Genomic DNA, 17435 nt, shown 5'->3' on the forward strand with positions numbered 1-17435 from the left:
GTAAACCCGGGAGGCGGAGCTTGCAGTGAGCCGAGATCGCGCCACTGTACTCCAGCCTGGGCAACAGAGCGAGACTTCGTCTCAAAAAAAGAGAAATTGAAAAAAAAAAAAAAAAAAGAAACCACCTGTTGAGAGGCAAGGTCCGGGTGAGATGGGGCACCTGTGGAGGCCAAGGAAGCTGTGCCGCGTGAGCCGGGGAGGCCGCCTCCAACTCATGGGTGGAGAGGGTGTCTGTGGGGGTGGACAGGCCCTGGGAAGGGAAGTGGAATAAAAAGACCAAGCTGGAACTTTCCAGCGAGCTGCTCAGGGCCACGTGCAGACCAGAGCTGCTCCTCCTTTTTTATGGCAAGCAGTGGGACCAGACCCCTCTCACCTCAAGAGGGAAGGCGGGCACCCCCACCTGGCAGGTCACCCTTGAGAAGGCTCCATGGCTTCCCAGCAGCGGTAGGTGGAGCACCAGGCCTGGCCCACAAAGGACGAGCTCCGAGGCGTGTGTCGGACCAGCCAGGGCCAACCTTCCCCACTGCCTCCCAGGTGTTCCCTGAGGCTGAGGCCCTGGACTGGCGGGGGCTCTGTGTGCGGGGCCCATATGGCAGAGTCGCTGCTCCTGCGGAGGGAGGTCTTCACACCCGCAGCCAGGCGCATCCGCGCAATGGGCATGTTCTCATCCGCGCATTGGACCGGGAAGGCTCTCGAGAAGTGTACGATTCATCTAAAAACCCCTCTAGTGTGGTTTTGAGTGGCGTGAACGGGGGAGAGGGGAGTCTGTGCAGGCCACTCCCTGCAACTCAACACCACCAGCAAAACCGAGGCGGTCCCTGGGTTCCAGCACTGACTCATCTCCCGCCGGAGTGAGCCCTGTCCCGGCAGCCACGCACGGCTGAGCACGGAGAAGGAAAGGGCGCCCCGGCAGCGTTCTGGGGGCTTGGCAGCGTGCCTGGACTTTGTGGTTTTTTTGTAAACCCACAATCCTATCTCTGGGCGAGGTTTTTCATCTCTCAGAGCGCTGGCAGGCTGAAATGATTTATTATGCATCCGCTTTTGTCTTCGCTGTATTTCTGGAAGAGGTGGTATGTTGGTCAGGGAAGCAGGTACAACCCTGCTGCAGCCAGGATGGCACAGCCCTCGCAGTTTCTGTTTTCAGAAGGTGGTTTTGTGGATTTACTTTTCACATTATTTAAAGCAGCCATCCAGCCAGCCAGCCTTCTCGCCCCCTTCCCTTTCCTAAGCCAGCGTGATTTCCATTCAGGAAACTGGGGTGTTTGGTGTGGGGTTCACCAGCCACACGCTGGCGCCTTGTTTCCTGACGCCGAGCGTGTGGTCTGAGGCAAAGGGCCTGCCTCTGGCATAGCTTGAGCCTGGGTTCTCTGCTTTGGTTCCCGCTCTGTTCCGTATCTGACAGATGTGATGCTGACTTGGGCCCTTCCCACCTCGGAGCATTGTTTCTGGAGGGTGGCTGGCCCTTCGAGGCTGATGTGGCAACAGGGGCGCCCTTGGGGTGCCATGACCCGGTGTCTGAGCAAAGTGGCCTTCAGCCTGGGGTTGAGGTGGGGGCCCTCCTTCTCCTCCTAAGCTTTTTGTCTGTTAAAGGCTGTCTCCCTGGGACCCCCTGGTAGAGTGGACTGATGGGATGGTCACTGAGGATTAGACAGTGTGTCCAGAGCAGGCCGTCTGGGAGTGGGGTCGGAGTGGGGTTGGGGTGGGACCCTCCCAGTGCTCCCAGTGCTCCCAGTGTTCCCATCTCCCTCTCTCCCCCATCTCCCATTTGGCTGGTTCAGCCTCCAGGGACCCGGAGGGGAGCCTGCCATCCTCTCCCAGCTGGCAGCAGCTTTGGGAGCACTGACTGGGGCAGCCTCTCCCAGAGCACTGGGTGTGAAGCTGCCCCTCACCCCTCCCCAGAGTGCTGGGTGTGAAGCTGCCCCTCCCAGAGCGCTGGGTGTGAAGCTGCCCCTCACCCCTCCCAGAGTACTGGGTGTGAAGCTGCCCCTCCCAGAGCACTGGGTGTGAAGCTGCCCCTCACCCCTCCAGAGCGCTGGGTGTGAAGCTGCCCCTCCCAGAGCACTGGGTGTGAAGCTGCCCCTCACCCCTCCAGAGCGCTGGGTGTGAAGCTGCCCCTCCCAGAGCACTGGGTGTGAAGCTGCCCCTCACCCCTCCAGAGCGCTGGGTGTGAAGCTGCCCCTCACCCCTCCAGAGCACTGGGTGTGAAGCTGCCCCTCCCAGAGCACTGGGTGTGAAGCTGCCCCGGGGCCACATCTTCAAGTGCAGTTCCGGGGCGTGTGGGACTGGGTTTGTGTTTGTGGCCTCGGAGCTGGTCTCTCTGTCATTCTCATGCCGCTTTCTGTGTCCAGACAGGCAGGGCTCGCTCACCTGCTGGCTCAGCTGCCCCGTGGATGTTGATTTTCAATTCCTGGCTCTCAGCCATTGGCCAGACATGTAGCCCTGCTCAGCTGAGGACAGACACGTAGGGTGGTCCGAATTGTTAGCTCTCCCACCCCCCACCCCTCACTCATGCCTGTTTGGCCTCAGCCTGGGATGCAGGGGCCCTCGCTGAGTCCGGCCCCTCCCTGCGCAGTTCCTGTGCACGGTGGTCGCCATCCTCCTCCACTACATCTACATGAGCACCTTTGCCTGGACCCTCGTGGAGAGCCTGCATGTCTACCGCATGCTGACTGAGGCACGCAACATTGACACGGGGCCCATGCGGTTCTACTACGTCGTGGGCTGGGGCATCCCGGCCATTGTCACAGGTGAGGATGCACAGAGTGGCCCTGCATAAAAATACAGATTTCCAAAAGACCCAGCTGTGCAGGAGAGCTGTCCTCCTTTCTCTTCCCTGCCCAGCCCCAGTGCTTGTCCAGCCCCCAGCAGAGGCGGCCCCGGCCCTGCATACTTGTCTGCACGCACAGGGGCAATTGCAGACACCTGAGGCAACGTCTTCTGTAAGGTGTGAGCTCCTTGAGAGCTGGGTCCAGGTCTGTTCAGGGTTATTTCTGCAGCACCTAACAGACAAAAGTTCCACGTCTATGCACCGGAGGGATGGAGGGAAGAGCAGGTGAGTGAATGAGTGGGCAGGTAGATGGATGGGGGGGTGAGTGAGAGGATGAATGGATGGATGGGGGGTGAGTAGATGGATGGATGGATGGGGGGTAAGTGAGTGGATGAATGGATAGGGAGGTGAGTGAGTGGATGGATGGATGGATAGGGGGGTAAGTGAGTGGCTGAATGGATGGGGGGTGAGTGAGTGGCTGGATGGATGAGGGGTGAATGGATGAATGGATCGGGGGTGAGTGGATGGATGGATGAGGAGTGAGTGGATGGATAGATGGATGGGGGTGAGAGGATGGATGGATGGGTGGAGGGGTGAGTGAGTGGATGGATGGATGGGGTGAGTGGATGGATGGGTAGAGGGGTGAGTGAGTGGATAGATGGATAGGGTGGGTGGATGGGTGGGGATTGAGTGAGTGGGTAGATGATAGATGGGTAGGGGTGAGTGGATGGATGAAGGAATGAGTGAGTGAGCAGATGGGTGGGTGGGTGGATGGAGGGATGGAGAAATAGGTGGATGGATGGATTGCATAAGTGAGTGAATGAATAGGTGGATGGATGGAGGGATGGAGAGATGAGTAGATGGATGGATGGATGGATGGGATAAGTGAGTGGATGAATAGGATGGATGGAGGGATGGATGAAATGGGTGGGTGGATGGATTGGTAGCTAATGGATGACAGTGAAATTAAGTGGCTGGGTGGGTGCAATGCGTGGATGTGATGAGTGAGTGGATGAATGAATAAATAGTGAATCAGTGAGTAGAACAAACAGTACTTCCTCAGCACACGTTTTGTTAAAAATCAAAGTCAGTCTGCTCCCTACTGAGAAAGATCCACCTTTATTCACAAGAAGAAGAACCCCTTTTCCTGGGTAATCCCTGGGTTCTGGGGATTAGTCTGAGGCCAGAGTCACTGGGGTGGGGGGGCGGGGAGTTGCCCCCAGGGCAGCACCCAGCAGCCACCCTGTGGCCAGTGCCATGGTCACTTGCTGGACTGTCCTGGTCTCCACAGCGACGTCACTGACCAGCCTCCAACTAGGCAGGCTTCTGGCTAGAGTGTTCTGATGTGACTGGTCTCCCTTACTCCAAGGGACCCTGAAGAAGCTTTTCACCTCCCCCCAGGGCCGCTGGGGTGGGGGCAGGGTGGGCGGGGTAGCAGCTGACATGACAGGCCATACCTTGCCTAGATTAGGTGCTTACTGTGAGAGACGCTGAGATGAAGAATGTGGCCTAGAAAGGGGCTCGTATGGCTTCGTGTAAAAGCTACCTGGCTGCCCAGGCAGAGCAGGTCTCTGCGATGCCTCTGCCCTTTGGATTCTAAGTCCAGATAGCTCACGTTTCCTACTTGCTTTAAAAACAGGTTTTGTTTTGTTAACATTTAGGTCTGTCTCGCACAAGATGTTAAAATAACTCCCGGGGAGCCTCAGACTGAGCTGCAGACCCTGGTCAGTGGCCGCTGCCTCGCCCGGCCGTCTGGGGCTTCCCTGACTGTCCTCGGTGGTCCTGGTTAACTGGCTCCTCCACAAGGCAGTGGGAAGTCCTGGAGGGTGTTAAGCAGCAGGGAGCTGGGATCTTTTAAATATTTAAGGAGAATGGGGAGGAGCATAAAGCCTAGGCCAGGGTGGGGCGAGGGGCACAGAAAGACCAGGTCACACCTGCTGGTTGCTTCTGTCCCAAGTGTCACGTTGATGCTCTGCATGGACAGGCGGATCTGGCTTGTCACACGACGGTTAGGAGTGGCGACTGCTTCAGAGTGTTTCTTCCCCTATCTAAACAGGCAGCTCACATAGCAAGCCCAGTGCTGAGGCAGTTTCCGGGTGTGTGGTGTACACGTGTGTACGGTATGTATATCTGTGATGCGTGTCTGCACACGTGTGTGTGTGTGCATGTGTATAGGGTATGTACGTGTGTATGGCACGTGCACATGGTTGGATGTGGTATGGGGGTGTATGTGTCCCCCACCCGCTCACATATGGCCCTCACACATGACGCCGTCCTCCATCTGTTTCGGGGCCTCATCCCTTGCACCTTGGGTCCATCACAGCCTTTTCTGACCTCTACGTGGCCCAGCTGGCAGGGTCCTCCCAAGCACCGTCTGGCTTCATGATCCCTCCTGCACCATGTCATTGCCACCATCCAAGGTCTCTGGTCTTCCTCAGCAGCCCCCGGCCCAGATAGGCCTCTGCCCCCTGGGCCGGTGAGCCGGAGACCCCACACGGAGAGACTGTGCCCAGAGGGTCCCTGGGCTGGCTCCCCAAACTCCTTGCTCTTTCTTCCAAGAAGGGACATGCTGAGTCCCCCATTTCGCCCCACCCTGGCTGGTCCTTGGCATGGGGTGGCCACTGGGCACGTGGCCCTCACCCTTCCCTTCCTGCCCGCTGTGTTCAGGACTGGCGGTCGGCCTGGACCCCCAGGGCTACGGAAACCCGGACTTCTGCTGGCTGTCCCTGCAAGACACGCTGATCTGGAGCTTTGCGGGGCCCATCGGAGCCGTTATAATTGTGAGAGTGGGGCCTTCATGGGAGTCCGGGTGCTCCGAGCATGCGTCAGCTGGAGGGACTGTTCTGGGCGGGCTGGGGCCACCAACTCCTCTGAGCAGCCAAAGCAGGGCAGGAAGGGCCATCTTGTGACAGCAAAGCCGCTAGGCCCCTCCCCGACCTCACCCTCTGATCGTGGATTTGGGTCTCGCATCGCATCCGCGTGAGACCGTCTGCGTCCAGCACCCAGGAGGGTCCCACACGGGCAGGCTGGGTGTGGTGGGCCCTGTGGGGCAGTGGGTGGACAGGTGTGCTTGGCCCCACAGGCCAGAGTTCGGGTCCTCCTCACCCAGCCACCCCTCCCTGAGATGCAGGGCAAAGGGCTTCAGGTGCTTTTGGCAGTTGGAGGTCTGCAGTGACAAGACAAGAGTCTGCCACCTGACATCGATCGGCTTGTTTTGTTTTCAGATCAACACAGTCACTTCTGTCCTATCTGCGAAAGTTTCCTGCCAAAGAAAACACCATTATTATGGGAAAAAAGGGATCGTGTAAGTGGGGCTGAACCTGACCGACCAGCCATGTCAGCTGGGCCCTGAGACCCTGATGTCCAGTCTCTGTGGGCTGGGGCCCCACGAGGGCATGTGGGCCTCATGGGGGAGGGCTGGGGGCAGCCTGGGTGAGCACCAGGGCTCGAGAGAGGTTTTCCACGTTGCATCTACAGGGGCTGGGGGAGGTTAGCTGAGGGGAGGGGAGTTGGGGGAGGTTAGCTGAGGGGAGGGAGTTGGGGGAGGTTAGCTGAGGGGGAGGGGCTGGGGAAAGTTAGCTGAGGAGAAGGGGCTGGCAGCCAACTCTGGGCCTTAGCCCCTCCTGCCTGGCACGGAAGCATTGGGCTGCCTGGAATCACCAGGGTGGAGATGGGTGGGGTGGGGGAGATGGAACTTTCTGATGGGTGATGAGGGTGTTGCACGTGTTGCTGGGGCCACTGGAGTGGAGGAGACCCCCCAGCCCCACCATCGGAGGGTGCAGCGGAACAGCCCAGCACGGAGGGAACCTCCAGTGTTCTAGGGAGGAGAGGGACCCTACGAGGCCCCCAGAGGAGCAGGTGGCACTGTGGGAGGACTCAGCACAGCGTTCAGGAGCCATGACAGGGTCAGGAGGGGATGACAGGGGCATCTGTCAGACAACCAGGTGGCCCCTGGTGACCTGGCAGCTGCTGGTGACCTGGCAGAGATGGGATTGAGCCAGGGATGGGCGAAAGGAGAATGCTTGCACGGGGGCTGGGTTGCCAGGAGGAGTGTGAGGCCCAGCAGGGTGGAGAGGGAGCGGTGATGAGTGGCCTGGAAGGCCGGATGTGGGGGTTACACGGGGGGTCTGGGGCCTTGTCAGTTCCTTATCTTTAGTGCCATCCCTGACCTGTGGACCTGCAGGCTCTGTCACCCCGATTCACTCCATCCCCTCTGAACCCTGGGAGGGGATGCGCCTTTGTCTTCCCCTTTTACAGATGGGGAGACTGAGGCAGAGCTCAGGAAGCTGCTTGCAGGGTCACAGCTCGTCAAGGGCAGGCCCTGGGCTCTTCCTCTCGCCTCTCCACAGGTGTGTCACAGGAGCTAGCGCAGCCACGGGCGTGGCTCAGGCCCCCTGGCCTAGTGTAGTCGTCTCGGCTCCTGTTTTCTCATTTATTTACTTCCTAATTTATTCCACCACCATCCCCACTAACACGAGCTCTGTCTGGTTCCCGGATGAGTCCGTTCCTGGCTAGGAGGGGAGGAAGGGAGCAAGGTGGATGATGGCTGGATGGACAGGTGGACGGACAGATAGACAGGCGGACGCGCAGAGAGGGAGGGAGGAAGGGAGCAGGTGGTAACAGTGGGCACAGGCCTGATCCTGCCCTCCCGCAGCTCCCTGCTGAGGACCGCCTTCCTCCTGCTGCTGCTCATCAGCGCCACCTGGCTGCTGGGGCTGCTGGCTGTGAACCGCGACGCACTGAGCTTCCACTACCTCTTCGCCATCTTCAGTGGCTTACAGGTAGGTGGCGGCTGAGTTGCCTGCGGCTCCCCCGCCTGGCTGCCATGGCACCGTTGCTGTGATGCAAGGCAGTGGAGGCCTGCGGTCTCAAATCAGCCCTGCCTGGGCCTCGCGTGGGATCCTCCTGTGGCTGCAAGGACTCAGTCCCTTTTGCAGCCAGCACAAGGCTTGGTGCCTCCTCCCCACTGTGTTTGGGGACGATGACCCCAGTGCCAGGCCAGCACAAGTCCACTTGTGTCTCCAGGGATCAGAAGTGGCCATTTCTGGTCATACTAAGGGCTGGCCAGCAAGTGGACTTACGACACAGCGGGGCCACCAGAGGGTCCCGAGGGCTGTGGAAGGGAGTGTCCAGAAGACTCTGGTCTGAGCTGGGGCCCTCAATGCCTCCAGCACGCCGGGGCCCAGCCCAGGCATCTCAGTTTCTGAGCTCCTCAACCTGCCCCGGAGAAAGCAGCAGTCCCTAAGGAGGGGAGGCCTGGCCGTGTCCTGGGCCCCGCGGCCTGGCGGTGTGCACTCAAGGCTGTGTGTGCATCTGTGCTGGGGCGCCTAAGGGCAGGTGCTGACCCCGCCTTTCTCCCTCCAGGGCCCCTTCGTCCTCCTCTTCCACTGCGTGCTTAACCAGGAGGTCCGGAAGCACCTGAAGGGTGTGCTCGGCGGGAGGAAGCTACACCTGGAGGACTCCACCACCACCAGGGCCACCCTGCTGATGGTACGAGGCACCGGGGACACCGCGGGACTGGGAGCCGGGCGGCATCTTGAGTGGTGGGGGAGGAGTATTGCGCGTCAGCCCCAGCCCTGCGGCCTGTGTGCCCCTCATGGTGGGGATGGCAGAGCCGCCCATGGAGCACGGTATGGCTGCCGGCATCAGAACCAGAAAGTGATAGCATCGGCCAGATGGGGCCTCGGTCACGTCCTAGCCCTGCTTTTCCAGACCTTAGAAAGGGGGCCAGGACCCCCGAGGACCCTGACCAGAAGCAGTGGCTGTGGGGAAGGCAGCAACCCCTGACCACAGCGTGGGCCAGGATGTGCTTCCTTCCGCTGCCAGGAGGCTCTTGTTTGCAGTGAGGGTTGACTGCAGTGAGCTCCTCCTGTGTGCTGGAGAGGGGCCCAGCCAGGATGTGGGTGTGGGGGGTTTGCCGTGGGGACAGAGTCATCCCCCGTGGTGGTCACATGGTGGCCTCCACCTGGCAGTGACCAGCCCTTCCCCTCCCCCCAGCGCTCCCTCAACTGCAACACCACCTTGGGTGATGGGCCCGACATGCTGCGCACGGACCTGGGCGAGTCCACCGCCTCGCTGGACAGCACCGTCAGGTCAGGCTGCAGCTCCAGGTTCGGGGAGGTAGCTCTCGACTCCCTCAGGCTTTGCTGCCACCCCCATCTATGTCCTGCCATTCAACCAGCATCACCTTTTCCCCCACCACCTTCCCCCCGCCGACTTCTCCCCCCGCAGACTTTCCCCCGACCACCTTCCCCCTCCACCTTCCCCCACACACTGGGAGGCTCTTTTGTCTGTGCTCTTCATGGTAACACAGAAGGGTGGGGGCAGGGAATCTTCCGGAGAACTTCCCAGCACCTCCTGTCCCCTGAGGGATGATACTGAGCCCCACCTTTCCCCGGCCTCTCTAGGGATGAAGGGGTCCAGAAGCTCAGCGTGTCCTCTGGGCTGGTGCGGGGCAGCCACGGAGAGCCAGACGCATCCTTCGTGCCCAGGAGCTCCAAGGAACCCCCCGGTACAGCCTTCCTGGAGGGGGAGCACCCCGCGGGTTGTTTTTCCCACATCCCTTCGGTCACTGGAGACTCTGCCCTTGAAGAAGCACTAGCAGCCTCGCCATGCTCAGTGTCAGCATGCCAGGGGCCCAGTGGCTCTGCCTGGCCTTGGTGGGACCCCCGCACCTCCCAGGGCCTGAGCCTCCCTGTTCCCCGCTCATCCACAGGCCATGATTCCGACTCAGATAGCGAGCTGTCCCTGGATGAGCAGAGCAGCTCTTACGCCTCCTCACACTCGTCAGACAGCGAGGACGACGGGGTGGGGGCTGAGGAAAAATGGGACCCGGCCAGGGGCGCCATCCATAGCACCCCTAAAGGTGAGTGTGTGGGGCACATTGGGCCAGGCTGGGCTGTGGACAGCAGGCTCGGGGCAGGTCTTGGCCATGGCTGGGTCCCTTCCTCCCAAGATACGCCCAGCAGCACTGCAGCCACATGAAAGGACAGCCTGGGGTGGGGGGACTCTGGCTGGGTTCCCCCACAGCCTCTGCTCCTCCATGCCAATCCCTGGAGCAGAGGCAGGAAATCTCGGGGGATTCTCTGTGGACCGTCACCGCAAGGTCCAGGTGAGGCTGCCGGGGGTGGATAGCCATGTGTGGTCACCGGAGGCTGCTGGGCGTGGGTAGCCATGTGTGGTTACTGGTACAGATGCAGCGGGGACCCCAGCAAGGGCCCTGCTGCCAGGACTTTCCCTCCTGGGCCTCAGTTTCCCCACCTTTAGGGTTCAGCCCTACCAGGCCTACAGGTTGGGGAGAAGTGCGTCAGAGCCACCCGGGACCTGCCAGAGCCATGGCTCTCAGGGACGCAGCTCGAGTGGCAGTGCCGCTGCCTGCTGAGCACCGCTCTCGTGCCTCAGGGGATGCTGTGGCCAACCACGTTCCGGCCGCCTGGCCTGACCAGAGCCTGGCTGAGAGTGACAGTGAGGACCCAGGTGGCCAGCCCCGCCTGAAGGTGGAGACCAAGGTCAGCGTGGAGCTGCACCACGAGGAGCAGGGCAGTCACCGTGGAGAGAATCCCCCGGACCGGGAGAGCGGGGGCGCGGCCAGGCCTGCTGGCTGCCAGCCCCCAGAGCAGAGGAAAGGTGCCTGGGGAAGTCGGGGCTGCCGTGAAAGGCTGGAGGACCCGGAAGGGCCAGTCTCTGGTCCAGAGGTGGGGCTGGGGCTGGTGGGGCAGGTCAGGGCCTGGGCAGAACAGACGTGGCCTTCTAGCCTAGCCCTGGGACCCGGGGAACCAGAAGGAAGGACGGGCTGAGGCTGGCTCCGATGCACGCGGCCCAGCAGCTGCCCCCGGCAGCATCACCCAGATGTGACCTTGTTGTGCCTCCTCCTCCCAGGCATCTTGAAAAATAAAGTCACCTACCCGCCACCGCTGACGCTGGCAGAGCAGACGCTGAAGGGCCGGCTCTGGGAGCAGCTGGCCGACTGTGAGCAGAGCCCCACATCCTCGCGCACGTCCTCCCTGGGCTCTGGCGGCCCCGACTGCGCCATCACCGTCAAGAACCCCGGGAGGGAGCTGGGGCGTGAGCACCTCAACGGGGTGGCCATGAACGTGCGCACTGGGAGCGTCCAGGCCGACGGCTCAGACTCCGAGTGAGTAGCCCGGGCCTCCAGAGCGGGCTTGTCCTGAGTCAAGAGAGAAAGGGGGCAGTGGTCAGGGACCTGGCACCCATCTCACCTGGAGCCCCGATTGCAGAGGAAGCCCAGGCAGGGATGCGGGGTTGTGGGGGGGCGTGCTGCAGCTGAGGTCAGGGGGATCCTGGAGACGGGCAGACCCCCTATCCTGGGGGCACGTCTCAGGCCTCTGGGACTCTGAAGCCCTGGCCAGCCCCGAAATGCTGGGACCTAAGGTGCTGGGCTCTGCATTTGATCAGCACTGTCTCCGCCTGGGACCACTGCCACCCACCTTGCAGCTGAGGATACTGAGGGTCCCGGAATGCCCGGTGTGAAGGGGGCGGGGTGGAGCTGGAGTCCTGGCCCCTCCTCCCTCCCTCCAAACTCACAAGGGAGAAGCCAGGTCTTCAGGATGCCCTCCCAAAAGTCACCGTAGAGATGGTCAGTTTCTAACGCGGATTTCCTGTGCTCTGCTGAGAGACCAGCAGCAGAGAAGCCCACAGGCTAGTCCTGGTCCCCTCTCCTGCCTCCCAAAGGCACCAACATCCAACATGAGCTTGCTCTCCCTGGAGCCCCCAGACGCCCCCTCTACCCTGATGGGGAGATCCTGCCCCTGTGTGACCTTGGGCCCCACCCAGCCACTACCATCACTGACCCTTCACCTGCTTGATGGCTTCTTCCCACGCGCAGAGGCAGTAATGAAACTTCAATTTGAACCATCAGGAAACCGTGAGGCAAGCTCGTCATCCCCACACAGGCTGCGGCATCACCGAGCCCTCAGACCTTTGGAGCCGGAGGGGCCACTGCCCTTGGAGTGGAGTGGGCCCGGAGTGTGGTGGTCCCCACGGTGGCAGCCCCCCGACTGCTCATCCAGACACAAAGGTCTTGGCTCTCCCAGGAGCTCAGGGCCTGTCAGACCTGGTGACAAGTGCCAAAGGCCACGGGCATGAGGGAGACGCAGACCACTGGGCCAGCACTGCTGGATCCTAAGACTGCAGCCAGAGCCGGATCTGAGAGGGGACCCCAGACAGGGCCCAGAGGCTGCCCAGAGTTCAGGGACGCCAGGCACAGACCAAAGACTGTGGTCCAGCCCCGCCCAGGTGGGCATCTCATGGCAGTGCAGACCCGTGGCTGGAAGCCCAGCAGCCCTTTGCAAAGGCACCCCTTGTCTTAAAATCACTTCACTATGTGGGAAAGCTGTAGATACTTTTATATGTTTGTATTGGACTCTGAGGAGGTGAAACCTGTATATATTTTGCATTCATGCTGACTTTGTTATCCCAGGAGATCCATGCAGTGATCCCTTGCTGTCTTCCGTGTAAAGAAGATTGCACAGTTATACTTGAATCTGGCATGTGTTGACGAAACTGGTACCCCAGCAGATCAAAGGTGGAAAATACGTCAGCAGTGGGGCTGAAACCAAGCAGTTAGAAGCCCTATAGCTGCCTTTGGCCAGGAAGCAAGGATGGCATGGGCCCTCCCCGCTGGCCCCCTGGGTCCCTGGTGTTTGCTGTGTGTGCGTTTGCCCTCTGCCCTGGCTGTGTGAATTTAAGATGGGCCAGTGCAGGACTAGGCAGGTGTGAGGAGCCCTGCTGAGGTCACTGTGGGGCATGGTTGCCACACGGCTGTCATTTTTCACCTGGTCATTCCCTGACCACCACCCCCTCCCAGGTGGCCTGGGAGCTGCAGGTGGGGATGGATTTGTTCTTTGCTCCTGCTCCCCGTGGGACCTGGGACCTTCAAGTCTTGCAGGTTCCCGATTTGGACAGAGGTGTGGGGCTTTCCAGGCCGTTACATCCCTCCTGCCAGTTCTCTAGCTCTTTGAGACTCCGAGGATCTCCAGGGGCAGGGGTTCCCACCCCACCCCCGGCCCCGGAGTCTGACCAGTTACTTCCTTTTGCTTCAAATGGCCAATTGTGCAGAGGGACAAAGCCACAGCCTTCAGCGGTTACCAAACTGTTCTTGGCAATTCACACCAAGGTCGGGCCCGCTGCAAGGCAGGCAGCTGGCAGTGTGGCCCGAGGGGCTGTGAAACGAGCCGGAACTGTCAGACATGTTTGATTTTAGCGTTTCCTTTGTTCTTCAAATCAGGTGCCCAAATAAGTGATCAGCACAGCTGCTTCCAAATAGGAGAAACCATAAAATAGGATGAACGTCAAGTAAAATGCAAAGATGTCCACACTAAGTTTTAAACTTGACCCTGATGAAAATGTGAGCACTGTTAGCAGATGCCTGTGAGAGGAAAAGCGTATCTGAAAATGGTCCAGACAGGAGGATGAAATGAGATCCCAAAGTCCTCACACCTGAATGAATTATACATGTGCCTTACCAGGTGAGTGGTCTTTCGAAGATACAAAACTCTGGTCCCTCTAAACGTTTGCCAGTGGTGTTTCCTAAGTACGAAAAGGTCTGGAAGTCTTCCAACAGCCCGCTTCCATGACTTTAACAGGATTCCACCCCCTGAGGTGTAATTTTTGGTTTTGTTCTATTTTTTCACATACTCCACAGCCAGCATCATGAGGTGTACTTTTTAATTTGGTCAGAACTGTTACCAAAAAACAACTGTCAGTTTTATTGAGACAGGAAAAATGTAAACTTATTTTTATTAAGATTTTATGGGAGAGATTAGACACTGGAGGTTTTTAACAGAGGTGTATTTATTAATGTTCAAAACACTGGAATTACAAATGAGAAGAGTCTACAATAAATTAAGGTTGTTGAATTTGTACTTCTGCGGTGCTGGTTTTTCTCCACAAACACCCCTGCCCCTCCCCGTGCCCAAGGTGGCCGTGGAAGGGATGGTTTACGGACGTGCAGCTGAGCTATCCACGTCCCATGCTCCCTCAGCCAGTGGAATGTTGTGCTGGAACTTTCTGTCCAGTCCCTGGTAGGCCTGCCACAGCCTAGATGGGCAGTTTTTGTCTTTCACCAAATTTCAGGAATTTTTTGCCATCGTTTCTTCAATTTTCTTTTCTTGTACTGATCTTTCTCCTCTCCTTCTGTGACTCCAGTGACTCCAATGTTAGATTGCTTGATGTTTTCCCACTGGTCCCTGAGGCTCTGTTCATCTTTCTTCGTTCTTTTCTATCTGTCCTTCAGATTTGGTTATTTCTGGTGCTCCATCTTCAAGTTCACTTATTTTTTTCCTCCGTCAGCTTAATTCTGCTACTGAACTCACCCAGTGAATTTATTTCAAATACTCTGCGTTTTAAAATTTCCATTAGGTTCCTTTTTATTTCTCTGCTGGGCATTTCGTTTTCCACTCATTCCAAGAGTGTTCACCTTTACTTCATGAAGCATGGTTGTAACTAGGGCGGCTGTGAATTCTGGGACAATCTGAACATTTGAGCATCTTGGGGCTGAAATCTCTTTTCTGTTTGCATTTTCCTGGTTGTGTGTGTGCTGAGTAACTGCAGGTTGAACCCTCACTCGTCATGTGGAATGTTAGGTTAGACTCTGGGTTGTTCACACCCTTGCTGTAAGTGTCGTTTCATGTGTTTCAGCAGCAGGCAACCCGGTTAGGTTCTGACCACTGGTTCTCTTTTTCCACGAGCAGCAGGTCCGTCCCCAGGTCAGCCCTTGGCCTTGGCTTTGCTGTTTTGGGTTGTTGCCTGCACTCACAGGTGGGGTGGGGCAGGGGTGTGTTTCAACACACGTGGAGAATTTGGGGGTCCCCCTTCTCCAGCTCTCTCCTTGCTGGAACTTGCCTTGCATTTTCTCACTTATGGGGTCCTTTTCTTGTTTTCTCTGTCCAGAAAGATGGGTTTCTCCTAGTGCTCTAGCCACCTGCACTGTCTCACGCTTCCACCCAACAGAGCCCACCTTAAGGAAAAGTAGTGACAGCAAAGAGGGAAAAATGGGAACCCCAACCCTTTCTGGTACACAGTGCCCCCATTTCCCAGGCCTCTCTCGAGTTGTTGCCCTGGTGCTGGCCGCAGATTAGGGCCACCCCAGGTCAAATCTGAGACAGAAAAAACAACCCGTGAACGCCCCCACGCCTGAGGTCATTTTTCAAGTTGCTTTCTCCTCAGTTCACCTGCTAATGTTTACATCCCAGAATGCTTGGTGGCTAACGTGATAGAATATTTCTACCTCAGCCCCAAAGCCACGATTAACAGGAAAATACTAGAAGCATCTGAGAGAGAAAGCAGTCCAGGCAGCCCAGAGCAGGCCTGTCAGCCAGGCCAGGATGTCCACGTGAGGACCACGAAGTGCTGCGTAGAGCCTCTGCAGCAGACCGCGATGGACGAGGGCACAACAAGCCCCTCTGTGATCGTGTCTGAACAGGTAACAGCACAAATACCGTCCGAGCCACGGGACATCGACTCCCCCAGCCCAGGTAACGGGTGACTACAGCTGCTTCAATCACAGCTTCAGCCTCGCCCTGGGCTCCCCAGCCTGGAGACAAGGCTTGTTAAGATCCCCTCGGAGAGTCAGGCAGTGGTTCATGTCTGTAATCCCAACACTGGCTGGCTGAGGCAGGAGTTCAAGACCAGACTGGGCAACACAGCAGGACCCCATCTCTACAATTTTTAAAAATTAGCTGCTAAAAATTAGCACAGTGGCTCATGCCTGTAGTCCCAGTGCTTTGGGAGGCTGAGGCGAGATCACCTGAGGCCAGGAGTTCAAGATTAGCCTAGACAACATAGCAAGACTTTCTAAAACAAAATTAAAATTAGCCGGGTGTGGTGGTGTATGCCTGTTGTCCCAGCTACTTGGGAGGTCAGGGCAGGAGTGCTTGGGCCCAGGTCAAGGCTGCAGTGAGCTGTGATCACACCACTGCGCTCCAGACTGGGTAACAGAGCAAGACCTTGTCTCTTTGAAAGAAAAGAAACATCCCCAAGAAGGGGCTTGGGCCCAGGCAAGGTTCCGGCACAGGACAACATGGGAGCCAGGGACTGGGGAGAAGGCAGGCTCAAGGTGTTTGAAACCAGCTCAGGGCCTCGGGAAGGAGCCTCCCAGGTGTGAGGTGAAGGGACACTGCCTAGGACCTGTGTGTCACAGATTATCCTGGAACAACATGGGGGAGAGGAGAGCGAGGGCTTGGCTTTTTTCTTTTGTATTACAAGCAGGGAGCAGGTATACAAGCATCCAGCTCTTGGCCCGGAAGATGTTCCCCCACCATCTTCATGGACAGGTGTGGCAAGTGGCTAAGGCCAGGCCACTGGGGGTGCCTGTGCTGGCAGGAGGGGCTACCTGCCTGCCTGCGCTCCTGGGGACCCCCAGGTCTTCAAAAGGTCATCTGAGGGGCACAGCCTCTGGAGTGTGCCAGCCTTGGGTGCTGGGGAGGGTAGGAAAGAGGCCAGAAGAGCAGCCCGGAGACTTGGCCCCCTGGCCAACAGGTTCTGCTGAATCTCTGAGGCATTGCACCAAAGCCCTCCAGAGTTGGCCAGTGGCCTTATGGGGGGCGCAGGGCAAGCAACAGAGAGGGGAGCACTGCCAGTCAGGAAATTGTCGCCATGGAACCTCGGGGCCCAAGGGGCAGAGGCAGGTTTGTGCCCCTGCTTCCTCCACTGGCCGACGCACAGGCCCTGAGGCTGGCAGGACGGCAGAGCCCGCTAGAGACTGGAAAGGGCAGCCTTACCCCTGCTGGCCTGGTGCCCATACCACCTTCTGCTTGGCTGCCCCTCCTGCTCATTTTTCTGTGACCTGGGAGGGTTCGCCTAGGGCAGAGCAGTAGGCCCCGCAGGGGCTCTCCCACCCTCAGTTCCCAGGATGGAGGCCCGGCCACAGCCATAAATCAGGGAAACCCTGAGCCCAGGGAGGCTCCGTGCCGGGCTGAGCCAGCAGAACAAAGGCAGCGCTTTAGCTCAGCCTCCGTGCCCAGCTGGGCCAAGGATCCCCAGGAGCCTGTCTGGTCCCACCAGCCAGCGTTCTGCCTGCCTGGCAGAGCTGGGGCCTGCCCCGGGCAGCACTGACCCTGCGCCCCCTGCCTCCCCGCCCCAGCCCAGCAAGGGCCGCCGCTCCACCTCAGGCCCCATTTCCTCACCTGGCCTGTGGGGTTCTGGCCCACTCCTCACCCTCAGGACACACACTGCTGCGTGGGGGCCTAGGCTAGAAGGAAGGGTGCCCCAGGTCAGGGGACACCCAGTGGGGAGATGGGAGGAGGGGTCAGGATGGACAGTGGGTCCCATGGCAGCCCCCACCCTGACACACCAGCAAGAACTCGGGGCATCTGGGCAAGGCCCTCAAGACGCACCACCTGGCTGCCTCTGGAACCTTCCCACCCAGAGAAGGGGAATGCACCTCTGGTCCCCGCAGGAACCTGTCTCGAGGCACCAGCAACACGCTAAGGCTCCAGCCCAGCAAGAGGAAGGGAGCCGAGGACACTGGTCAGTGTCCAGGACCAGGGACCCCAGCCCTAGATACAGGGGCAGAGGACGGAGCAGCTGGGACCTCAGGGAGAGGAGCGCAGGTTGCCGTGGCAGCGTCTGCAGTCCACCTGTCTGTCCACACCAGGGGGTCAGTGATGTGGAGCCCCTGGGCCCCAGCAGAGGCAGCGGTCAGACTCTG

General features: G+C 58.9%; 1 protein-coding gene across 1 annotated transcript in view; it reads left to right on the plus strand.

Moving 5' to 3' along the window:
• CELSR1 (cadherin, EGF LAG seven-pass G-type receptor 1) overlaps positions 1-10905 on the plus strand; it is a gene marked incomplete at its 5' end in the record, with an annotated part of 201612 nt that extends 190707 nt beyond the window's left edge. The window contains 10 exons of the mRNA XM_011934791.1: positions 2573-2747; positions 5435-5547; positions 5992-6071; positions 7422-7548; positions 8132-8257; positions 8765-8859; positions 9175-9278; positions 9483-9632; positions 10169-10393; positions 10646-10905. Of these exons, the coding sequence (XP_011790181.1) occupies positions 2573-2747; positions 5435-5547; positions 5992-6071; positions 7422-7548; positions 8132-8257; positions 8765-8859; positions 9175-9278; positions 9483-9632; positions 10169-10393; positions 10646-10905 (1455 nt within the window). The remainder of the gene's footprint in view (positions 1-2572; positions 2748-5434; positions 5548-5991; positions 6072-7421; positions 7549-8131; positions 8258-8764; positions 8860-9174; positions 9279-9482; positions 9633-10168; positions 10394-10645) is intronic.
• Positions 10906-17435: the final 6530 nt, after the last annotated feature.

Source organism: Colobus angolensis, unplaced genomic scaffold, assembly GCF_000951035.1.
Source record: "Colobus angolensis palliatus isolate OR3802 unplaced genomic scaffold, Cang.pa_1.0 Scaffold138, whole genome shotgun sequence".
NCBI classification, from domain to species: domain Eukaryota; kingdom Metazoa; phylum Chordata; class Mammalia; order Primates; family Cercopithecidae; genus Colobus; species Colobus angolensis.